General features: G+C 55.5%; 1 protein-coding gene across 4 annotated transcripts in view; it reads left to right on the top strand.

The window, feature by feature from the left end:
• The window catches only part of SLC43A2 (solute carrier family 43 member 2), a 43,181-nt gene extending 26,252 nt beyond the window's left edge, over window positions 1-16,929 (top strand). For all 4 annotated transcript variants that reach the window (XM_043903340.1, XM_043903341.1, XM_043903339.1 and 1 more), the window contains 8 exons: window positions 457-590; window positions 674-876; window positions 1,272-1,418; window positions 4,181-4,319; window positions 5,955-6,084; window positions 8,948-9,021; window positions 10,233-10,356; window positions 11,041-16,929. In XM_043903340.1, coding sequence (XP_043759275.1) covers window positions 457-590; window positions 674-876; window positions 1,272-1,418; window positions 4,181-4,319; window positions 5,955-6,084; window positions 8,948-9,021; window positions 10,233-10,356; window positions 11,041-11,202 — 1,113 coding nt within the window. In that variant the 3' untranslated portion in view covers window positions 11,203-16,929. The remainder of the gene's footprint in view (window positions 1-456; window positions 591-673; window positions 877-1,271; window positions 1,419-4,180; window positions 4,320-5,954; window positions 6,085-8,947; window positions 9,022-10,232; window positions 10,357-11,040) is intronic.
• Window positions 16,930-18,583: the final 1,654 nt, after the last annotated feature.

Below are 18,583 nucleotides of genomic sequence, written 5' to 3'. Positions count from 1 at the left end.
GTTGAACTGTTCATTCCCCGAGTATTTTTTTGGCACCTACCGGGTATACACTTCAAGGTGTTAGAGAAACATCAGTGGACAAATCTAGAGATTCCTATCTCCAGGGAGCTGGACTGATAATGGATGAGGAAATGAATCATAAGTCAAAAATCTCAGCCAGAAAAAAAAAAAAAAAATCTTAGCCAGGACTGTTCACTGTGACAGTGATGGGTGGTTGGGGGAGGCCTCTCCAAGGAGGTGACGTTTGGTCCAAACTGCAGGCATGTGGTCCAGGGCGAGCGGAGAGAATTAAAATGCAGGTGCCTGGTAAGCAAACATCCAGGCTGACGGGCCGTGTCCACCCCTTGAAGCTCAGCACAGGGAGACCGGGACTGCCGGGTGCCCCCTGCCCACTCCAGCTTTTCTCTGCTAACTGCCCCACCCTGACTGCGACCCCTGCCCCTTTGTGCCTCTCAGGTCATCTATGACTTTGGCGCCTCCTTCATTGTCATCCTCGTGGTCTGGGCTGGCTGCTCTGGGCTGGTTTTCCTCAACTGCTTCTTTAATTGGCCCCTGGAGCCCTTCCCAGGGCCAGAGGACATGGACTACACGTAAGTGGACCTGCAGTCTGCCCCCACTCCCACTCCGGCCAGGGGCCTGGGCAGCATGACAGACACTCTCCCGTGGCCTCCAGGGTGAAGATCAAGTTCAGCTGGCTGGGCTTCGACCACAAGATCACAGGGAAGCAGTTCTACAAGCAGGTGACCACGGTGGGACGCCGCCTCAGCGTGGGCAGCTCCATGCGGAGTGCCAAGGAGCAGGCGGCCCTGCAGGAGGGCCACAAGCTGTGCCTGTCCACCGTCGACCTGGAGGTCAAGTGCCAGCCCGATGCCACAGGTACCCACCCGCACGTGGCCCCTCACCTCCCAAGCCTGCCTTGAGCCATCAACAGCCTAGTGACAAGGAGGGGGCGTCCAGTCCAGATGGGGCCCCCGATGGGGTCCAGCACCCCCTGAGGGCTCTCTGGGTACCGCCTCCCTTCATCCCCACGTCATCCCACAAGGGCAGGCAGCACCATCCATCCTGCCTTATAGACGAAGCTCAGAGAAGGTGAGGGATTCACCCAGCGTGTTTCGTACAGCTGGGTGACCCCACTCCTGCACCCAGCCGTCTGCCTCATCTGGTGGGGGGTGACGGGGGCCTCCCGGCCCCACGCGTGCCCTGGGTGGTAGGTGGGCCGTGGGCCCTGGGGGTACCGCCCGCTTCTCCCTGACCCCCGGTTCTCCCCGCAGCGGCCCCCTCCTTCATGCACAGCGTGTTCAGCCCCATCCTGCTGCTCAGCCTGGTCACCATGTGTGTCACGCAGCTGCGTCTCATCTTCTACATGGGTGCCATGAACAACATCCTGCAGTTTCTGGTCAGCGGCGACCAGGCCGTAGGTAGGTGGCCCCTGAGCCCTGGGGCACAGCCCACGCGCGGTGGTCGCTTCTGCCCGCCTGAGGTCAAGTCCACCGCCTGGCCAGCCGGAGGGTGTGGGGCTCGGCTGGGCCAGCGGGGCAGTGAAATGGCAGAATCCAAGGGCCTGATGGTGCGTCAGAGCCGTTTCATCACAGCCGGGCCCAACTGTTCTTTCACATCCCCGCCAGAGTTTCCCGGTTTAGGAGGGAGGAGAGGACTGAAATAACTATGTGTGTTTGGGGTGTGGGGTGTGTTTTTCGTTGCCTGAGGGGGACGGTTGACGTGTGTGTTTATAAGAGAAGACACTGCACAGAACACGGTACTCCACCTGAGAGCCTGTTGAAAGACAATCCGTCAAACCCAATGCCAAGAATCCTCCGGGAAACCACAGGGGCAGCGCGTGGAGAGGCTGGGGACCGGGGTGGGGGCCGGGCCGCTGCGGCTGGACACGGGGTCTCCCGGGATCTATGTCCTGAACTGGGAAGCGAGGCCAGGTGGAGCCTTCCTCTTATGTAATCCGGTCCAGGCTTGTTACTTCTGGTAAATACAACTGATAACCCACCTGCCCACTTTTCCAAAAGAACACACAAGCTGATTAGAGGTTTTGATTCTGCAAAGAAAGTCGGCACTTCCTCAGGGCCTGAGCTGAGTCAGCTTTAGTCATCCGAAAGCAGGATAAACACATTGGGTAAATCCTTTTTATTGGCAGTCTCATTGGTGTGCAACTTTTGGAGTTGGCTTAATTGTTTTTCTTCATGGAAAGATACTCCAGGCAATGCAAGGGTTTTTGTTGTTGTTTTCTTTTTAAATTTACTTTTGGCTGCACTAGGTCTTCATTGCCGGATGGGGATTTTCTCTAGTTGCGGCAAGCGGTAGCTGCTCTTCCTTGCAGTGCAGGGGCTTCTCACTGTGGAGGTTTCTATTGCTGTGGAGCACGGCCTCTAGAGCGCAGACTCAATGGTTGTGGCACGTGGACTTCATTGCCCTGTGGCATGTGGGATCTTCCCTGGCCAGGGTTCAAACCCTTTTGCCCTGTGTTGGCAGATGGATTCATTACCACTGGACCACCAGGGAAGTCCTGTATGTTTCTAAAAAGGATAAGAAACTCAGCTGTAACAAAAGGGGAAGGAGACTAAGGGACACAGACAATGCAGGTTCTATTCTGAAAATGGGTGTTCGGACATGAAGCAACATGGAAAATCCCTATTATGTGCCCTTGCAGAAATTCATAGCAAACACGAAGATGGGGGGAAGGAAAAATACCCTGTTTGGCTTCATTTCATTCAATGATATTCCCCTAAATTTCAACTGCTGGAACCGTTTTATTATGTAACATTCATTAAAATCTGTCCACCGTACTTTGAGGAGAGCTGATCTAGACTGCCTAAAGGCCCTTTATTACAAACCCTGAGGCCCAGACAGGCAGAGATGAGTATAGAGAAAAGGCTCTTACTGGCCCTTGGAAGGCAAATCTCCCTGCTGCTGCTGAGTCATGGCCTTCTCTTTTGCTTTCTCTGAGAAATCTTTTGCTGCCCAAGAGGCATTTTTTTTTTTCCTTCTGTTTCCCTCTTTCAAAAGTCAGTTTCAAGAAGTAGAGGAAGTTGGGCCAGGAAATTCAGTCCACAGCTGACAGGGCATTGGTTTTCCCCATCCTGCTTCTCTGAGCACTTGTGCCTGAGAGCTCACACACATACACCCACACGCACACACGGACATCTGGACGTCAGGATCAGGGGGCTGGCAGCCCTGGCTGGTCAGACGCTCAGGCTGGGTGTGGGGTGGATTCTCAGCCCTCGTGCTGCTGGATCTTCTACACCCCCGCCACTTCCCCATCATGGTCCCCCCACAAGTGCCACAGGCCTGATTCACAGCCCATCTGTGACGAAGCCCCAGCCGCACATGACCGAGGCCCCAGCAGGCAGGAAACCGTCAGCAGACACCCATGCAGGGCACTCTGAGAGTCAGGGCTCCGTGGGAAGTGGTGTGGGTGCTGGGCCCGGAGCTCGCTGCCTCCACAGCCCTCTCTCTGTGACAACCTTTGACATTTCTGCTGCTAACCTCACTCCTCTCTGCTTTGTCACTTTTGCTTTCTCGGTGCAGTGATGGCTACTGGTAAGCCCGTGGAGGCCGGGGGGAGGGGGTCATCAGGGAACACAGGCCGTCCGCTCCTGGCCAGAGCTTTCCCCACTGAGACGCACCTGTCCTTGAACTCCAGACGCCCCCCTGAGCTCCGCACATCCCCCCTCAGCCAGCCTTCAGCTTCTGTTTGAGAAATCTCATCATAATTTTAAGGCTCTCTGATGACCGGAGCCCTTACGTCAGGGCCCCTGTGAGTGGGGCCTTCTCGGTGTGTTGAGGGGCAGGACACGGCCGGCCGGTAACACACGAAGCCTCGCTCTGTCCTGGATCTCGGTAATCTTGTGGTTCCCAGAGTCATAGAGACCTCCTGGAGCTTCTGGGGAAGGTCATTGTGACATACTGGACTTTGGTAGCTGTTTCTTGGAAATAGCCGAGGGATTCGGAGGGAAGAATAGGGTGTCCTGCCCCTTTCTCAGACTTTGATTTCAGAGGTTGTCTCCCATCATGACTCATGGTGACAGGGATGGGGTCGGGGGGGGCGGTTCTGGGGGAAAAAAAACCCAGAAGGGCTTGTGGAGTCACAGACTCTGCCCAGCCCCCTCGCCAGGCCTCAGCAGGCAGGCCCCCCACTCCACTCTGTGACCCGGCCCTTCTGTCTCCTCAGTGAGCCTCTACACCTCCATCTTCGGGGTGCTCCAGCTTCTGTGCCTGCTCACCGCCCCCGTCATTGGCTACATCATGGACTGGAGGCTGAAGGAGTGTGAGGATGCCTCTGAGGAGCCCGAGGAGAAAGACACCAACCAGTGCGTAGGCCGATCCCATGCCCCGCGTCCCCAGAGGGAGCAGCCCACCGGGCGGGTGTTAGGTGGCTCCAGGGTGGGTGGGGCGTTGGGTTATAAAGTCAGGAGGAGAGGCGAGAAGGGGCCGTGCTCAAAGCCACTCTTGGCCCTTGCTCAGCTCATCACACGATGTACTGGTCTGTCGCTTCTATCTGGAAAAGTCTTTTGTATATAGAAGTTTGGGAAGCGCCAAGCTAGAAGAGAGGAGAGAAACCAGACTGGTAACTATCAAACACCTGCCTTTAGGACCACACTCAGATCCTCAGCACAATTAGCACAAGGGCAGAGAGCCTTAGAGCGGTCCGTTTGCCTGCAAGGCCTGTTTCACTGGGCGTGAGTCGTAAACAGCTATAACCTTAAGACGTGTTAATAGCTTTGTTCATGACTGTGAGAATTAAACGAGGAACTGGAGCCCTTTCTTTATAGAAGGGTTGGGCTGTAAGATCAGAGGATGAGTTAAATGCTGCCTTCTCTGACTCCACCTTAATATAATAAGCTGCTCTTGATTGTATCAGGCCTTGTGCCAAGCACTTAATGCACAATCTCTCAGGGAAGCCTCCCAACACCTTGATGAGTTATACCCATTTTACAGATGAGGGAACTGAACCTAGGCATTGGAGTGGCTTGCCTGAGGTCACACAGGGAGAAAGTGGTGGGTCTGGGCCTCCCTGCACATCTCTGAGCCCTTGGATGTCAGGCATCTGTGTGGGTGGTGAGACTGGAATCAGTAGTAGTGAATTCACAGGGAGATAATTACAGAGATGCTCTGTTATCTAGGTCAGGTCCTATAGCCAGAAGGTGGTTGGTGCCCATTCCAGTTCCATCTGCCGCATGCTCGTTTCTTCTTCACTCCTTCCTGCCCCCCAAGGGGAACCCCACTTGCTCCCTTATTTGGCTTATTCTCTGGCTTAGCATCAGCTCCCTGCAGGATTTGGGTGAAGCTGGAGCCAACAGTGAAGGAGGCTTTTCCACATCCTGACCTGGGCGCCACCTCCTCCTCCCTCCCCATCACTGGGGATCTGACCTCAGTCTTCACTGAAATAGTGCAGGGTTCAGTTCAGTTCAGTCACTCAGTCATGTCCAACTCTTTGGACATGCAGCAACCAGGACTGCAGCACACCAGGCCTGTCTGTCCATCACCAGCTCCCAGAGTTTACCCAAACTCATGTCCATTGAGTCGGTGATGCCATCCAACCATCTCATCCTCTGTTGTCCCCTTCTCCCACCTTCAATCTTTCCTAGCATCAGGGTCTTTTCAAATGAGTCAGCTCTTCGCATCAGGTGGCCAAAGTATTGGAGTTTCAGCTTCAACATCAGTCCTTCCAATGCAGGGTACTGATGCCTATCTTCTCATATCTGACCTCTCCACTGAGGTTCACACTCCGCGCTCAGTCCAGAGGGTCGCTGTGGGGAGTGTTCCTCATGATGGTCTAGCCCCACAGTCCCCAGCTAGCACTTGCTTGGCGGTGGTGTCTAGGTCTTACATTGTCCGAAAGCTGTGACTCCCCAGGCCTGACGTCCTGGGAGAGTCTGTTCTCCAGGGACCCCCACCCCTCAGCCCACCCCAGCTCCTATGTTCCGTGCTCTGTGTCCCCACAGAGGTGAGAAGAAGAAGAAACGGGACCGGCAGATCCAGAAGATCACCAATGCCATGCGGGCCTTCGCCTTCACCAACCTGCTGCTCGTGGGTTTTGGGGTGACCTGCCTCATTCCCAACCTGCCTCTCCAGGTGGGTGTGGGGGATGAGATGATGAGGGAGAGAGGGCCTGATGTCTCATGGGGGAGCCATTAGCAAAGAGAACAGTGACTTTTCATTCATTTAATCCAACCAGCCAGACCAGTCAACCAGCCCACCCTGGTTTATCAAGGGCCTTCTATCTGCTAGGCTCTGTGCGCAATGTGAAGTTGTTGTTCAGTTGCTCAGTCATGTCCAACTCTCTGTGACCCCATGGATTGCAGCACGCAGGCTTCCCTGTCCTTCACCATATCCCAGAGTTTGCTTAAACTCATGTCCATTGAGTTGGTGATACCATCCAACCATCTCTTCCTCTGCTGCCCCCTTCTCCTCCTGCCCTCAATCTTTCCCAGCATCAGGGTCTTTTCCAATGAGTCAGCTCATGGCATCAGGTGGCCAAGGTATTGGAGCTTCAGCTTCAGCATCAGTCCTTCCAATGAATATGTAGTGTTGATTTCCTTTAGGATTGACTTGTTTGATCTCCTTGCAGTCCAAGGGACTCTCCAGAATCTTCTCCAGCATCACAGTTCTAAGAGCAAGCTGTAAATGGAACTGAGATTTCCTTTCACAGTAGACCCTTCCCTATGAAAGTGTATCATTCTTCTTGGTCTTGGGGCATCTTACACACCATGAATACCATCATCTTACCATTTCTGGGGTCATGTGGTATATTTGTGTAGCTAATTGTTTTGCCTTTGCTCAAACAGCTGTGATCTAACATCCTAAGAGGTCTGGCCAGTCTGTGGCATTGATGGGAGCGTTTGCTCTTCTGGTTCAGGACGGCCACAAGAGAAAGCCTCTGATGATGAGCTCTTGGTATCCGGGTTCAAAAGTTTAATTCCTTTGCACAAGATTTCCAATGCTTTTGGAACCTGACTTTTGGCAGAGAGCTCGAGAAAGGTAGATTGTGTTACCTGCCTGGCTCCACCCTCAGATCCACAGAAGGGTTCTAGTTCCAGTCCTCAAGCTGATGAACTTTGAAGGAAGGGATACAAGTGACGGCATTGCTCCCGGATGGGTGTGACCCGAGTCCAGGTGGTGTCTTGGACCAAGTCCAGGAGGAAAGCAGGAGTCCCTTCCTTGCTGCAAGTGGCCACACGTAGCAGTTCAGGGCACCCCAGGTGCGCACCACCCACGGGTGCTGTCTCGTGTTTGAGCCCGCACTGCGTGCAGCTGGAGTAAACCCCCGAGACCGACGCCAGTTCCAGATGGGAGTGCCGTCACACCCCTGGTGCTTTCCCAGCCTCCTGGCGGTGGTGGCCCTCTCTGCAAGACCGGCAGACCCTTGCCTTGACCACCTTGTCCAGTCACGGGGCAGTGGTCAGTGAGGACTGCGATCTGCTTTTTGTTTCAACCAGTTCTTACTGAAAGGCAAGTTGGGAAAAGGCAGCAAGGCATTTGGGGTGGAAAGGGGGAGCCTGTAAAGGGTGTGTGTGTTTTCGGGCGCAGCCCTCTCACAGCTCCACAGAGAGCAGTCCCACTGCCTCCGCCGCCCACATTCCCGGAGACTGGGCTTGGCTGCTGCGCCTGATGACAGGCTGTGTGCGGAGAACAAACAAAGGGTCCCAGCAGCAAAGTAGACAGCTCGTGGCTCTCAGGAATCGCTAACAAGGGCCTGCTCGGCCTGCCAGCAGTGGCCTTTCCTTAGGAAAGCAGAGTGAGAGGAGAGGGGACAGCCATCTGCCAACAGGGCCTGGAGGACCAGGCTGGGAGACCAGGGCACGGCCCTCGGGTCCGAAAAGGCGGGAGTGATGATGAGTGCTTCCTACGGCCTAGTGACCTACACGGCCTAGTGCCGTGTCCATACATACACTTAATAGCAGACTCTAGATAGGAGTGGGGTAGCGGGAGCCTTGGTTTGTCACGTTTGGTGATTTCCATGGTGTAAGTGTATTCATCATCGCTAGTATCAAATAATACATTGTCCATTGTCACTGACTGTGGAGTTGGAAAGACATACAATAACACTCCATCATATGTATATTATGCATGCTTGGTTGCTAAGTCATGTCCTACTCTTCTGAGACTCAACGGACTATAGCCCACCACGCTCCTCTGTCCATGGAATCTCCCAGGCAAGATACTGGAATGGGTTGCCATTTCGTCTTCCAGGGGATCTACCCGATCCAGGGATCGAACTCGCGTCTCTTGCATCTCCTGCATTGGCAGGTGGATTCTTTACCACTGTGCCACCTGGGAAGCCCATCATATATTGGATTGGCCAGAAAGTTTGTTAGAGTTTTTCCTTAAGATGTTCAGGGGAAAACCCTAACCAACCCAATATCTGCAGTAGACTCAAGAAACCTTAAGACTAGAGGTAATAGTAAAACAGAATAAAGTAATTAAGGTGTGATGGGCTTTGAGTATTCACGAACTTTGTTTTCAGTGTACAGTTGATCCTTGAACAACACAAGTTTGAACTGTGCGGTTCCACTCGTACTTAGACTGTTTTCAATTGTAAATACCTACCACATGGTCCATGGGTGGCTGAATCCGAGGACATGAAACTGTGGATATAGAGGGCAGACTATAAGTTTAATGTGGATTTATGGATGCATAGAGGGTCAGCACCCCTAATCCCCCACATTGTCCAAGGGTCCATTGTAATTAAATTGTACCTTTAATGCAGTGGAATTGTTAGTAATGACTGTGTTGAACACTTGGCTCAGAATTCTTGGCATTCAGGAGTTGGCCGTGGCGAGCTGGCCAAGCCGACTCCAGGTGTCAGCTCCACGACTCAGACACTTGGCTCCCTGGGCCAGTGCTCCCACCACTCAGGACCCTGGGAGCTCTGGGGCAGGGGGACAAAGGGAGACCCTCCATGACTCCTGCTCACACTCTGCTCTCCCCACCACAGATCCTCTCCTTCATCCTGCACACGATCGTGCGAGGATTCATCCACTCGGCCGTTGGGGGCTTGTACGCTGCAGTGTAAGTCCTAGGAGCTGCCGGTGGCCTGGTGGCCGGGGGTGAGAGGATGGATGACCTGAGGGAGGTTCCAGGTGGGGCTGAGGGCCTGAAGGGGACCATCTTGTCCACCTGAGATTCCTCCTCTTGCCTTAGATATTAGGGTTTCTGTTGGGTGTGTCAGGAGAAGGCCATACTCAGCGGGAGCGGGTCAGTGGGCAGACGGTTGGGTGCCCACAAGCCTTGGCGTTTAACACGAAGTCAGTTCCCCTGGCCAGGGTGCAGCTCAGTATCGTTATGGCCTCAGGGGCTACTGCTCAGCTGATCCCTGCGGCTGCCGCTGACTGCTCACGGGAAGGGCACGGCTGAGTTCTGGCTGTGTACACCTGAATGTTGACCTTCAAATGGCCTTCAGTGGCAGCGGCGACATAAATAACTGAGCCCAGAGTGTACCTAACAGAGCCCACCTAGGGCCTCAAAGGGCTGGCCTGCCCGCAGTTTTCTCAGGCCTTGGCTAAAATGAAACCTGCCTCCTTTTCCAAGAGGCCACACACACCTAAGGAACCGTAGTTGTTCCTCTTCCTCAGGCTGGGGCTTGGCTCAAACACCAGAACCCAAACACCATCCGCTGTCTCTCTCTGACCAAAGACAGGCTCATTCCTGCAGCCATTCCTTGCTAAGCCACAATGCCTAATGTCCTGAGATTATGCCAAAACTCTCTCCCGGCTCCCAAGAGCATCCCATGGGGGTCATTCCAGGTCTGCATGCTCCACCCCTGCCTGCGCCACCCGCCCCCCAAGGCCTAGAGGAAGTTGAGGCCACCCTGGCAGAGTCTGAGGGAGTCGGCCCGAGGGCTGTGATACTGTTTCCGTGATTATACAACGCTCCTCTGGATGAGGGTGCAGCCAAGCCCCGCCCAGCCTCCCACCTGCTCCCTGGGCCTACTTTCTGAGCCACAGACTCCTGCCAGCTTGTCCACTCGGCTCAGCCAGACACCCGTGGGCCCCAGGGGCTTCATGCTGGTCCAAAAGGGAAATTCTCTGCGTGGAACTGCTCAGCACAAAGCAGTCCAAAGATGGACACCCGACTGTCCTCTGAAGCTGTTCCCACGTCTCCTCTGACACCGCAAGTTGCAGCCTGGGGGCACCGGCAGCTGGGGCCAGGCCGAGGCCGAGGAGCATCTGGGAAGCGGGAGAGCGGCCCCCACGGTGACAGGCTCTCTCCTGTCCTGTCAGGTACCCTTCCACACAGTTTGGCAGCCTCACGGGCCTGCAGTCCCTGATCAGCGCCCTCTTCGCTCTCCTGCAGCAGCCCCTGTTTCTGGCTATGATGGGTCCCCTCCAGGGAGACCCTCTATGGGTAAGAAGGGTCAGGGGGGGCGCTGGGTTATGGGCATCCACTCTACTCTGCTGACTGGGAGCCGGGAGGCATCACAGCGTGTTCCAGAACCCCAGGACAGGCAGTTTGGAACTTTGATTAGGGTCAGTTCAGGGATCCCTGTGAATAAACTGGGGAGCAGAAGAGGAAGAGTATCCTTTCTATCTGTTTCTTAAAAAAAATTATTTTGGCTATGTCGTATGGCATATGGGATCTTAGTTCCCCAACCAAGGATCAAACCCACACTTCCTGCAGTGGAAGCTCGAGTCTTAACCACTGGACCTGCTAGGGAATTCCCAAGAGTGTCCTTTCTGGACCTGATTTTGGGGTAAATGGAATCAAGTTGCTGTCCCTACCCCTCCTGCCAGAGGCTGGGATTCATAACCGGGTGCTGTGAGCTTGTCCCAATCCCACCACACCCCTGGACCTTCAGATCAGCACGTTGGTGTGGCCCGTGGACCACTGGGGAATCCTGATGTGAGAATGTGGAATGACAGGCCCTCGGACCTCCTGAGACTCCTCGTTTGTTTTTCCTCTCCCCTCCTGTGACCTTCGCCTCAACCCCAAACCTGAGAGCGAGGAAGGGTCTGGCGCCACAAGGAAGGCAGCCGCACGTGCTGTGGTCCCTGCCCCTCATGACGGCCACTCTCGTCCCTGCCTCTCCAGGTGAACGTGGGCCTGCTGGTGCTGAGCATGCTGGGCTTCTGCCTCCCCCTCTACCTCATCTGCTACCGGCGCCAGCTGGAGAGGCAGCTCGAGCAGAAGAGAGAGGATGACAAGCTTTTCCTCAAGCTCAACGGCTCATCCAACCGGGAGGCTTTTGTGTAGCGCCTGCCGTCTCGGGATCATGGGCTCCCGCCCTCTCGCTTCAGTGACTCGCAGAGTCCTCGTCCCCCCCCCCCCGCAGAGGACCTCCACGCACTCCTGCCCACCGGCCCCCAACCCCAGGATCCTGTCCTTCACTGTGTTGGAGTCCACGCTCCCTCCCAGGGCCCTGGTCCTGCCTCGGAGCTCTGCGGTGGACAGACGGATGGGAGAGGGCCCAGACACGCACTTCTCCTCCTGCTGGAGGCAGGGAGGCTCTGGACTTCACTCCACCACCCTCGAGGGGCCCTTGAGCCTCGGGGCTCCGTGGTGCCTGCGGGAGGAGCCAGGAGGACCCCCCAGGGCTGGCAGACCCTCTCTCCTGAAGTGTGTCCGGATTCTGCCTCTAGCCAAAGCAGAGGGGTCTGCCATCCACTGCCCACCTCCTGCCCCTCAGCTGCATGTCCACTGACCACGCCTGCCTGAGGACAAAGGCTTGCACTGTCTGCACACCCCCCACCCCCACCCCCGGCCTGGCCCCTCACCTCCTCCCCTGGCCAGTCTGAGCTGCCTGAGGAAGGAAGGACCCGCTTCCTGTTGTTGGTGCTAACTCCTTTGTGATTCCAGCCCCCTGTGGCCTGTCCATGGCCTGTCCTCCTGTTCGAGGCCTGTGGGGAAGCGCCCCCCCCACCCCGCCCCCTGTCCCCTCCGGCTTAGCCTGGGAAGGGTCTGGAGGGCGGGATGGTCATGTGGGAGCCATGGACAAGGCCGGGGAGCGGTCCTTTCCCTCTTCCCTCAGGGCTTGAGTGGGGGCATGTCTCCACCACCACCCTCTGTCCAGGCTGTGACCTGAAGGGAATTAAGGGGGCACCAGCTGGGCATCACACACACACACACACACACACACACGCAGCTGTTTTTGTAGGGGGTGGAAGGAGGCTGCAGCTGACAGTCCTGGAGGTCCAGGCCTGGGAGGGGAGGTGAATTTGTGAGAGGCCTGGGGGTGTGGATGTGTGGGCTGTGTGTGCATGTGCTATGTATGAGAGATGTGTGGAGGGGTGGTGGCAGGGTGGGGCTCTGGGTGTCTGCACTTACCCTCCCAGAGCTGCCCCCAGCTGGCCAGGCCCGCAGCAAGCCCAGCGCTCGGGAGCCAGCCCCGCTCAAGGCCCAGAGCCTGTCTGAGGCTGCAGGGCCACAGTGCCCCCTGCTGGCAGACTCTCCCAGGGGCCCTGGAGCTGTTAACGTGGGCGAGGCCACCTTTCCTCTGCCAGGCAGGCCTGGCTTACCAACTCACCCACCTTGACTGCGCTCAGAAATGTGTCTGAGGCTTCCTGGGAGTTCTGAGAGGGGTGGGTGGGTTTTTAGGTTATTTGTTTTAAGTTTTATCAGACTCCTTTTTATAAAGCAATAAATCCATTTCCCTACTGGTAAGGGATGCCCCCTTCTAGCATATCAATTCATGACTCCATGTGCCTGTTTTGAGCTTGAAAAGAAAAGGCAGGACAAAGTTTTCTGCCACTGGCCAGCCCCAGTTGTCCCCAGCTGCCGACTCTGGGTACCGTCTCTCTCTGGGTGTGATTGCCGTCTTGGGGGGGCAGTGGGCCAGGAAAAGACCTTCCTCCCCTGCTCCAGCCCTAACACATCAGGCCTATGCAGACACCTTAGAAGTGTGGCCACCCCCTCCTCTGCTGCTTATCCTAGCCAGCCAGGCTAATCCTGACCCCCTGTCATCCCTGCTCAGGCTTCTTGTCACCACTCAGCCACACTTGGGATTCCTCCTGGGTTCAGGACGCAGGGTGACCCCAGACCAGCCGCAGCCTCAAAGACAGCAGGAGCAGGATGTGGCAGGAGGAATGGGCGGTGACAGGAAGGGGCAGACGCAGGCCCCGACCTGCGCTGCTGGTCACAGTTGAGCCCCTGAAATTCACCTCATCTCCCTAGGCTTCATCCACGCAAATACTCAAAAGCAGGTATTTGTTTTAAACAATTTTTTTTAAAAAGGAGAGAGCATAAAATGAACATTTCTCCCAAAACATTCCTAACAATGCTCATTCTGGGAGATGTTAAGGTTATTTTAATTTTTAAAAAAAGTTTGGGACTTCCCTGGTGGTCCACTGGCTAAGACTCTGTACTCCCAATGCAAGGGACCTGGGTTCAATCCCTGGTCAGGGAGCTAGATCCCACATGTCACAACTAAGAATCCAGTGCAGCCAAATACATAATTTAAAAAAAGATTTGTAGTCAGATTTGGGAAATGCTGGACAAGGTCACGTTAGCTCAGTGCTGGTGGGCTATGCTCTCCAGAGGGGTGTGGTGGGCAGCTGGGGAGTGGTTTTAACAATCCCAGCCACGCCCCAGAGTGGGGCCCAATGACCACCTGCAGCAGGAGCTTTTGGGGTGCTTGTTAATAACATAGCCCCTGGGTCTTGCCTCTGACCTAGAGGGAAACTAAAGTCTATTCTTTACTAGCCCCACCTGGTGATTCTGGTGCCCCCCCCCCCCAACATTTGAAACCCCCTACCAATGGAGTGCAGTTTGGGGCCAGGCTGATTAGTAAGGGCCCTTCCCACTGGGAAGTGTGCTGAGGCCATGCGGACACAGCCTGTGTTGTGCCCAGCATTCCCCAGCCCAGCCGAAGTGGGAGCTTCGGCCTCTCTCGGCCCCCTGCCTGCAGGGTGTGTACACGTTGTGGAAAGAAGCAGGCATTAAGAAACCAGAGTTCAGGGTGGAAAACAGTCCGGAGCCAATAGTGTTTGGGGCTTAGAGACATGAAAAGGAGGGCAGGGTACCAGAGGGTCTGGGTCCACATGTGCCGCGCACCCGCCACACACTACTTGCCAGTCATTTTACTCTGCCTGCAGGGTTGATGGGCTACATATTTCCCCATTGCCATCACTGAGGCATGCTAAGAAGCCCAGAGTTGATACACTCCCCTCCCTATTTTACAGCTGGGAAAATTGAGGCCTGCACAGGTGGAGTAACTTGCTCATGGTGAAAGCCAGCACTCGAATATGGTCCTAATCATTGGAGCAGCCACGGCCCTCTAGATCAGGACAGTCCACTCGGAGCGGCAGCCTGGGGGCCGCCAGGCCTTAGGATCAAGACGAAACAGCCTGAGGAAGGGAAACACACACAGGCGAGGTCTCCTTTTCTTGGAGCCAAGAGCTTCCTCAGAGAGAGTGGGGTGAGCTGTACGTAGTAGAGTCATCTTGGCCCTAGAGGCTGACGGTAACTTGGGGGAGGAAGTCTCTGGTCACCCAGCCATGAGAGCAGTGCCCTGGGATGCGGAAGGGACCATGGGCTGGTCAAAGGCAGCGGTCATCAATGGCCTGGGCCTTCCATCATCCCCCGGGTTTTCCAGGTTCCTGGTGGGAAGGAAGGAGCAGGCAGTGGTGCCCGGTCCAGGGCGTTCAACTGGAACAAGAAGCCGGGTCAGGCCAGCCTCAGGAGTGTTCCCAGGAGCCCCCTCCTCTCTGTCTCCCGGGGCTTGAGTCCAGGTGAGCCTTTGTGGCTGCCTTCCTCCAAAGCCTCTGGCCTCTGCCTGCGGCTCTCGCTGCCTGGGCCTGTCGTCAGGAAGGTTCCCACCCTTGTGAAGTCCACAGGTGGGGTTGCGGGTTGCGGGTTGCGGGTTGTGGGTTCCTTTCTGTTTTGCTCCATCTCGTGTTCCCTCTTGTACTCAGTGTCAGCCTGGTGAGAAGAACTCAAGCCCTCTTTGTTCTGGCCCCGGGCTGAGAAGCACGAGGGCCTCCCTCTGCCCTAGGCCCCAGGCACGCTGAGGGTGGGGAGGTGGCCAGTGTTGGGAGTGCAGCACCGTCCCAGACAACCGCACACACGTTCAGTTGGCCCAGTGGAGTTTTGTTTCTTCTTATATCACGATAATGCTTTGAATTTTTCAGCTTCTTACAGTACTCACGTAACAGAAACTGACAAATCCATGTTGTTGTTTAGTCCCTCAGTCGTGTCCGACTCTGTGCGACCCCATGGACCGTAGCCCACCAGGCTCCTCTGTCCATGGGATTTCACAGTCAAGAATACTAAAGTGGGTTGCCATTTTCTTCTCCAAGGGAGTTGGTTTTTGTTTTATCTTTTGGCCCCGCCATGCAGCATGTGGAATCCTAGCTCCCCTACCAGGGATTGAACCCACACTGCGTGCACTGGAAGCTCGGAGTCTTAACCACTGGACCACCAGGAAGGTCCTCGGGTGGGGAGTGGGCGGTGGTTAATGCATTTGCACATCCATCCATCTGTGTGACTTTAAACAGATATGCACCAGGGGCATGTGATCCAGAGGGGTCAGGCTGTGGGCCCGCCATGGCAAGAGGCTCTGGTCTCTGAGCTCTGAGAAGTCTTCTCAACAGAGTCAGGCTTCTGGGGCTGTTTAACCCACAGCTTCCCTCCCTCTGAGGGGTAATACAATGGATTTTCGTGAGTTCTGGGGCAGGAAGGCGTCTTAACTGTGGGGTTAGCATTAGGAGCCCAGGACCCTGAAAGTGAGGAGGTGGGTTTTCCACAGGCTGTGGGGCTCCCTGGGATTGGGGTGGGGTCAGGGTGAGCGGGCCGGTTCTGGGAGCCTGTCCCCGACCCAGGCCCTGACTCACCCCAAACCCTGGGCTGAGGATGTCTGGAAGGAGATGCAGCGTCCTCCACGTCGGTGGCCGACTGCAGGGCAGACCTCTCCCATCTGTGCCCTTGGTCTCTGCAGGCAGCACTTCCAGCCCTGGAGTCAGACTTTCTCAGCCTCCCAAGCAGATCCAAGACCAAACCAGGGCTTCTGGCTGCTTAACCGTTCCCAGAGTGAGACTCTATCTCCCTGTGCTGAGGAGGTGATGAGGGAAGGGCAGAGGTTAGAGGCCCCACCAAGCCTATTATCTCATGACCATAGACAAATCTTGAGCCTCAGTTTCCTCATCTGTAAAATGGAAGCATTACCCCGCCCCGGGAGATTCAGTGGACATGGACGTCAAGCAGTTGCACGTTATTGTACCTGGTACTTAGTAGGCACTTGACCCTGGAGCGGGGCAGAGAGCACGGGACAGGGAGCACCTCCACCCCCCTTCCCCCACCCACGTAACAGGACAGACTTCAGGCAGCTCTGACTGGGACTTGGCCAAGTAAAGGAAGTGAGGTCCGTTTCTTCTGATCCCTCCCCCTCTCAGGACCACCCTCTCTCAGCAAAAGCCTTAAGAAGTTGTCCCCCTGTTCACTTTGACGTCTTTCACGTTTTGGTAAGAGACTTGGCCAAAAAGCTTCTCAAGATAATCTCTAAATGGGGGTGTTCGGGCACTCTTGACAGTTTTATGTTGAGGTGGGTGACTCAGAGCACGGCTTGTGGACAACACCTTCACGCCACCTCCTTGTAAAACCGCTCGGCATGCCTCTGTGTGCGTGTGTGTGCATGTGTGTGTCGAAGTCTGGGGTGTAATTCCAGGCACATCGGGTGTGAATGTATTTAGAGGAGCGTGTGGGAGCTTACCTCTCCTTGGACAAAAAGAGAGAGGGTCACACCTTGCTGAATCTCTCTTGGTGGGTGGGAAGGTCCAGGCTCTGTCCGAGGACCCAGCCTGGCCCTCAGAGTGGTGCCTGAAGGGTTAATCTGTTCCCGTGTCAACCGGGGTCAATGTGTTGTCACTGACAGCTCGGCAGCTGACCCTGACTCTTCCTGGCCCTTCGCTGTTTCCAGCACCTGGCTTACTTCCTGGCACACAGTAAGCACTCAATAAATGTCTGCCAAGAATGGCTAAGAACTGCTTCCTCCTTGGCCCCTGTGTCTCTTTCTCTCCGAGTCACACATTCGCTTGCCACTTGTCTCTTGCCTGTCGCCTGTCTGAAATGTGCTCCCTGACCCCCACCCCTCCTCTAGGTTGCACTCACCTTCCCCGGAGCTGGGGGAGGGACCGAGGAGGGGACCTCCGGGTGGTGGGGGGAGCCCAAGGCAGCTGGGAATTCCAGTTCTAAGGCAGATGCTCACCCTTGACCCTCGGCTTTTGTCCTGAGACAGCGGTCATGGGCACACCTGCTCCTCCTACGGGTTTCCCACGAAACTGGGCCCTGGGCAGAGGCAGCAGGAAAGAAGAGCCACTGGGCTTCCTCAGAGAAGCCCCAGGGAGACCCTCACCTCCAGGGAGGCGAGAGTACAGTCTGGTTGTCTGAAGCTTGTTTCCCAACCCTCTAGGGTGGAGGGTATTGAGGCCCGGGGCAGGGAGGTAGGTGGCCTCGGGGGCCAGGTGGGGATGGGGTAGGACCCCCGCATGGCACACAGGGCAGAGATGGTAAATGGAGGTTCGTGAGGGCATCTACTCATCAGGACTGCAAGCTCAAAAGCCACACTCTGCCACATCCCTGCTCTGCGACCTTCATTTTCCCACTTCTGATGCAGACACAGTGGAGAACTAGTTTTCCAGTATAAGTAGAACCCCAGCTTGATGACATAGGGGCCGCTGGACAGTGACCTCTCTGCCAGGGACACAAGAGGACTTGGGGCCACCACAGGGACCTGGAGGCCACAGCCCCAGCTAAGACGACAGCCCTGACACTGCTCTAACCCTTCAAGGCCCTCTGGTAACGAGCCCACTATTGCCCGATCTCCTGATTTTTACAACAGAAGCTGGGAATTCTGAGTTTTATGTAAAACATCCCCATTTTCAGATGTTGGCTCAAAGAAACTTATTTTAAAGATCACAGCTGCTCAAATGGCTTTTCACCATGTGTAGGCCAAACTCTGCTGGAGGCAGGGAGAGAGGGAGAAGGTCAAGTCCAGGGCACCGCTGTTCCTTCCCTACCCCTGGTACTGTGTTTGTATGGACTGTGCCCCACATGGGCTGGGACTTTCTCTTTCTACCTGTGTCTCCCCCAGCCTGGGGCATCATGAATGCTGTCCAATGAGTAAGTGGTTAAACCCTCTAGTCTGGCTTCTAGAGCGACCGTCAGGCCCTGTTTAGGGGCAAGGAATCGTCAGGCCCAGCGCAGGGCACAGCCCGCCAAACTCACAGGCCCAGCCCGGCCTATGCACTCCTCTGCTCAGGGGGGCAAGGCCAAGGCAGGGCCTCGCTTTGTCTGCTTTCCTGTCTATCTGTCTCCCCAGTAACACAAATGCCCCCTGAGAGCTAGCATGGGTGCTGCTTTGCCACGATAACCTCTAGTGTCTTGAATGGTGCCGGGCATGGAACAGCTGCTCAATAAATACTGGAGGATGAAGTTTAAAAAAAGAGAGAGAGGGCTTCCCTGGTGGCTCAGTGGTAAAGGATCTGGCTGCCAATGCAGGAGACAAGGGTTCAATCCCTGATCTGGGAAGATCCCACATGCTATTGAGTCTGTGCTCTAGAGCTGGGGAAACACAGCTACTGAAGCCCGTGCTCCCTAGAGTCTGTCTCTACAAGAGAAGCCATGACAACAAGAAACCTGCACA

The sequence above is a fragment of the Cervus elaphus genome, chromosome 5 (genome assembly GCF_910594005.1).
Source record: "Cervus elaphus chromosome 5, mCerEla1.1, whole genome shotgun sequence".
NCBI lineage: Eukaryota > Metazoa > Chordata > Mammalia > Artiodactyla > Cervidae > Cervus > Cervus elaphus.
This window is presented reverse-complemented; position numbering and strand designations above follow the sequence as displayed.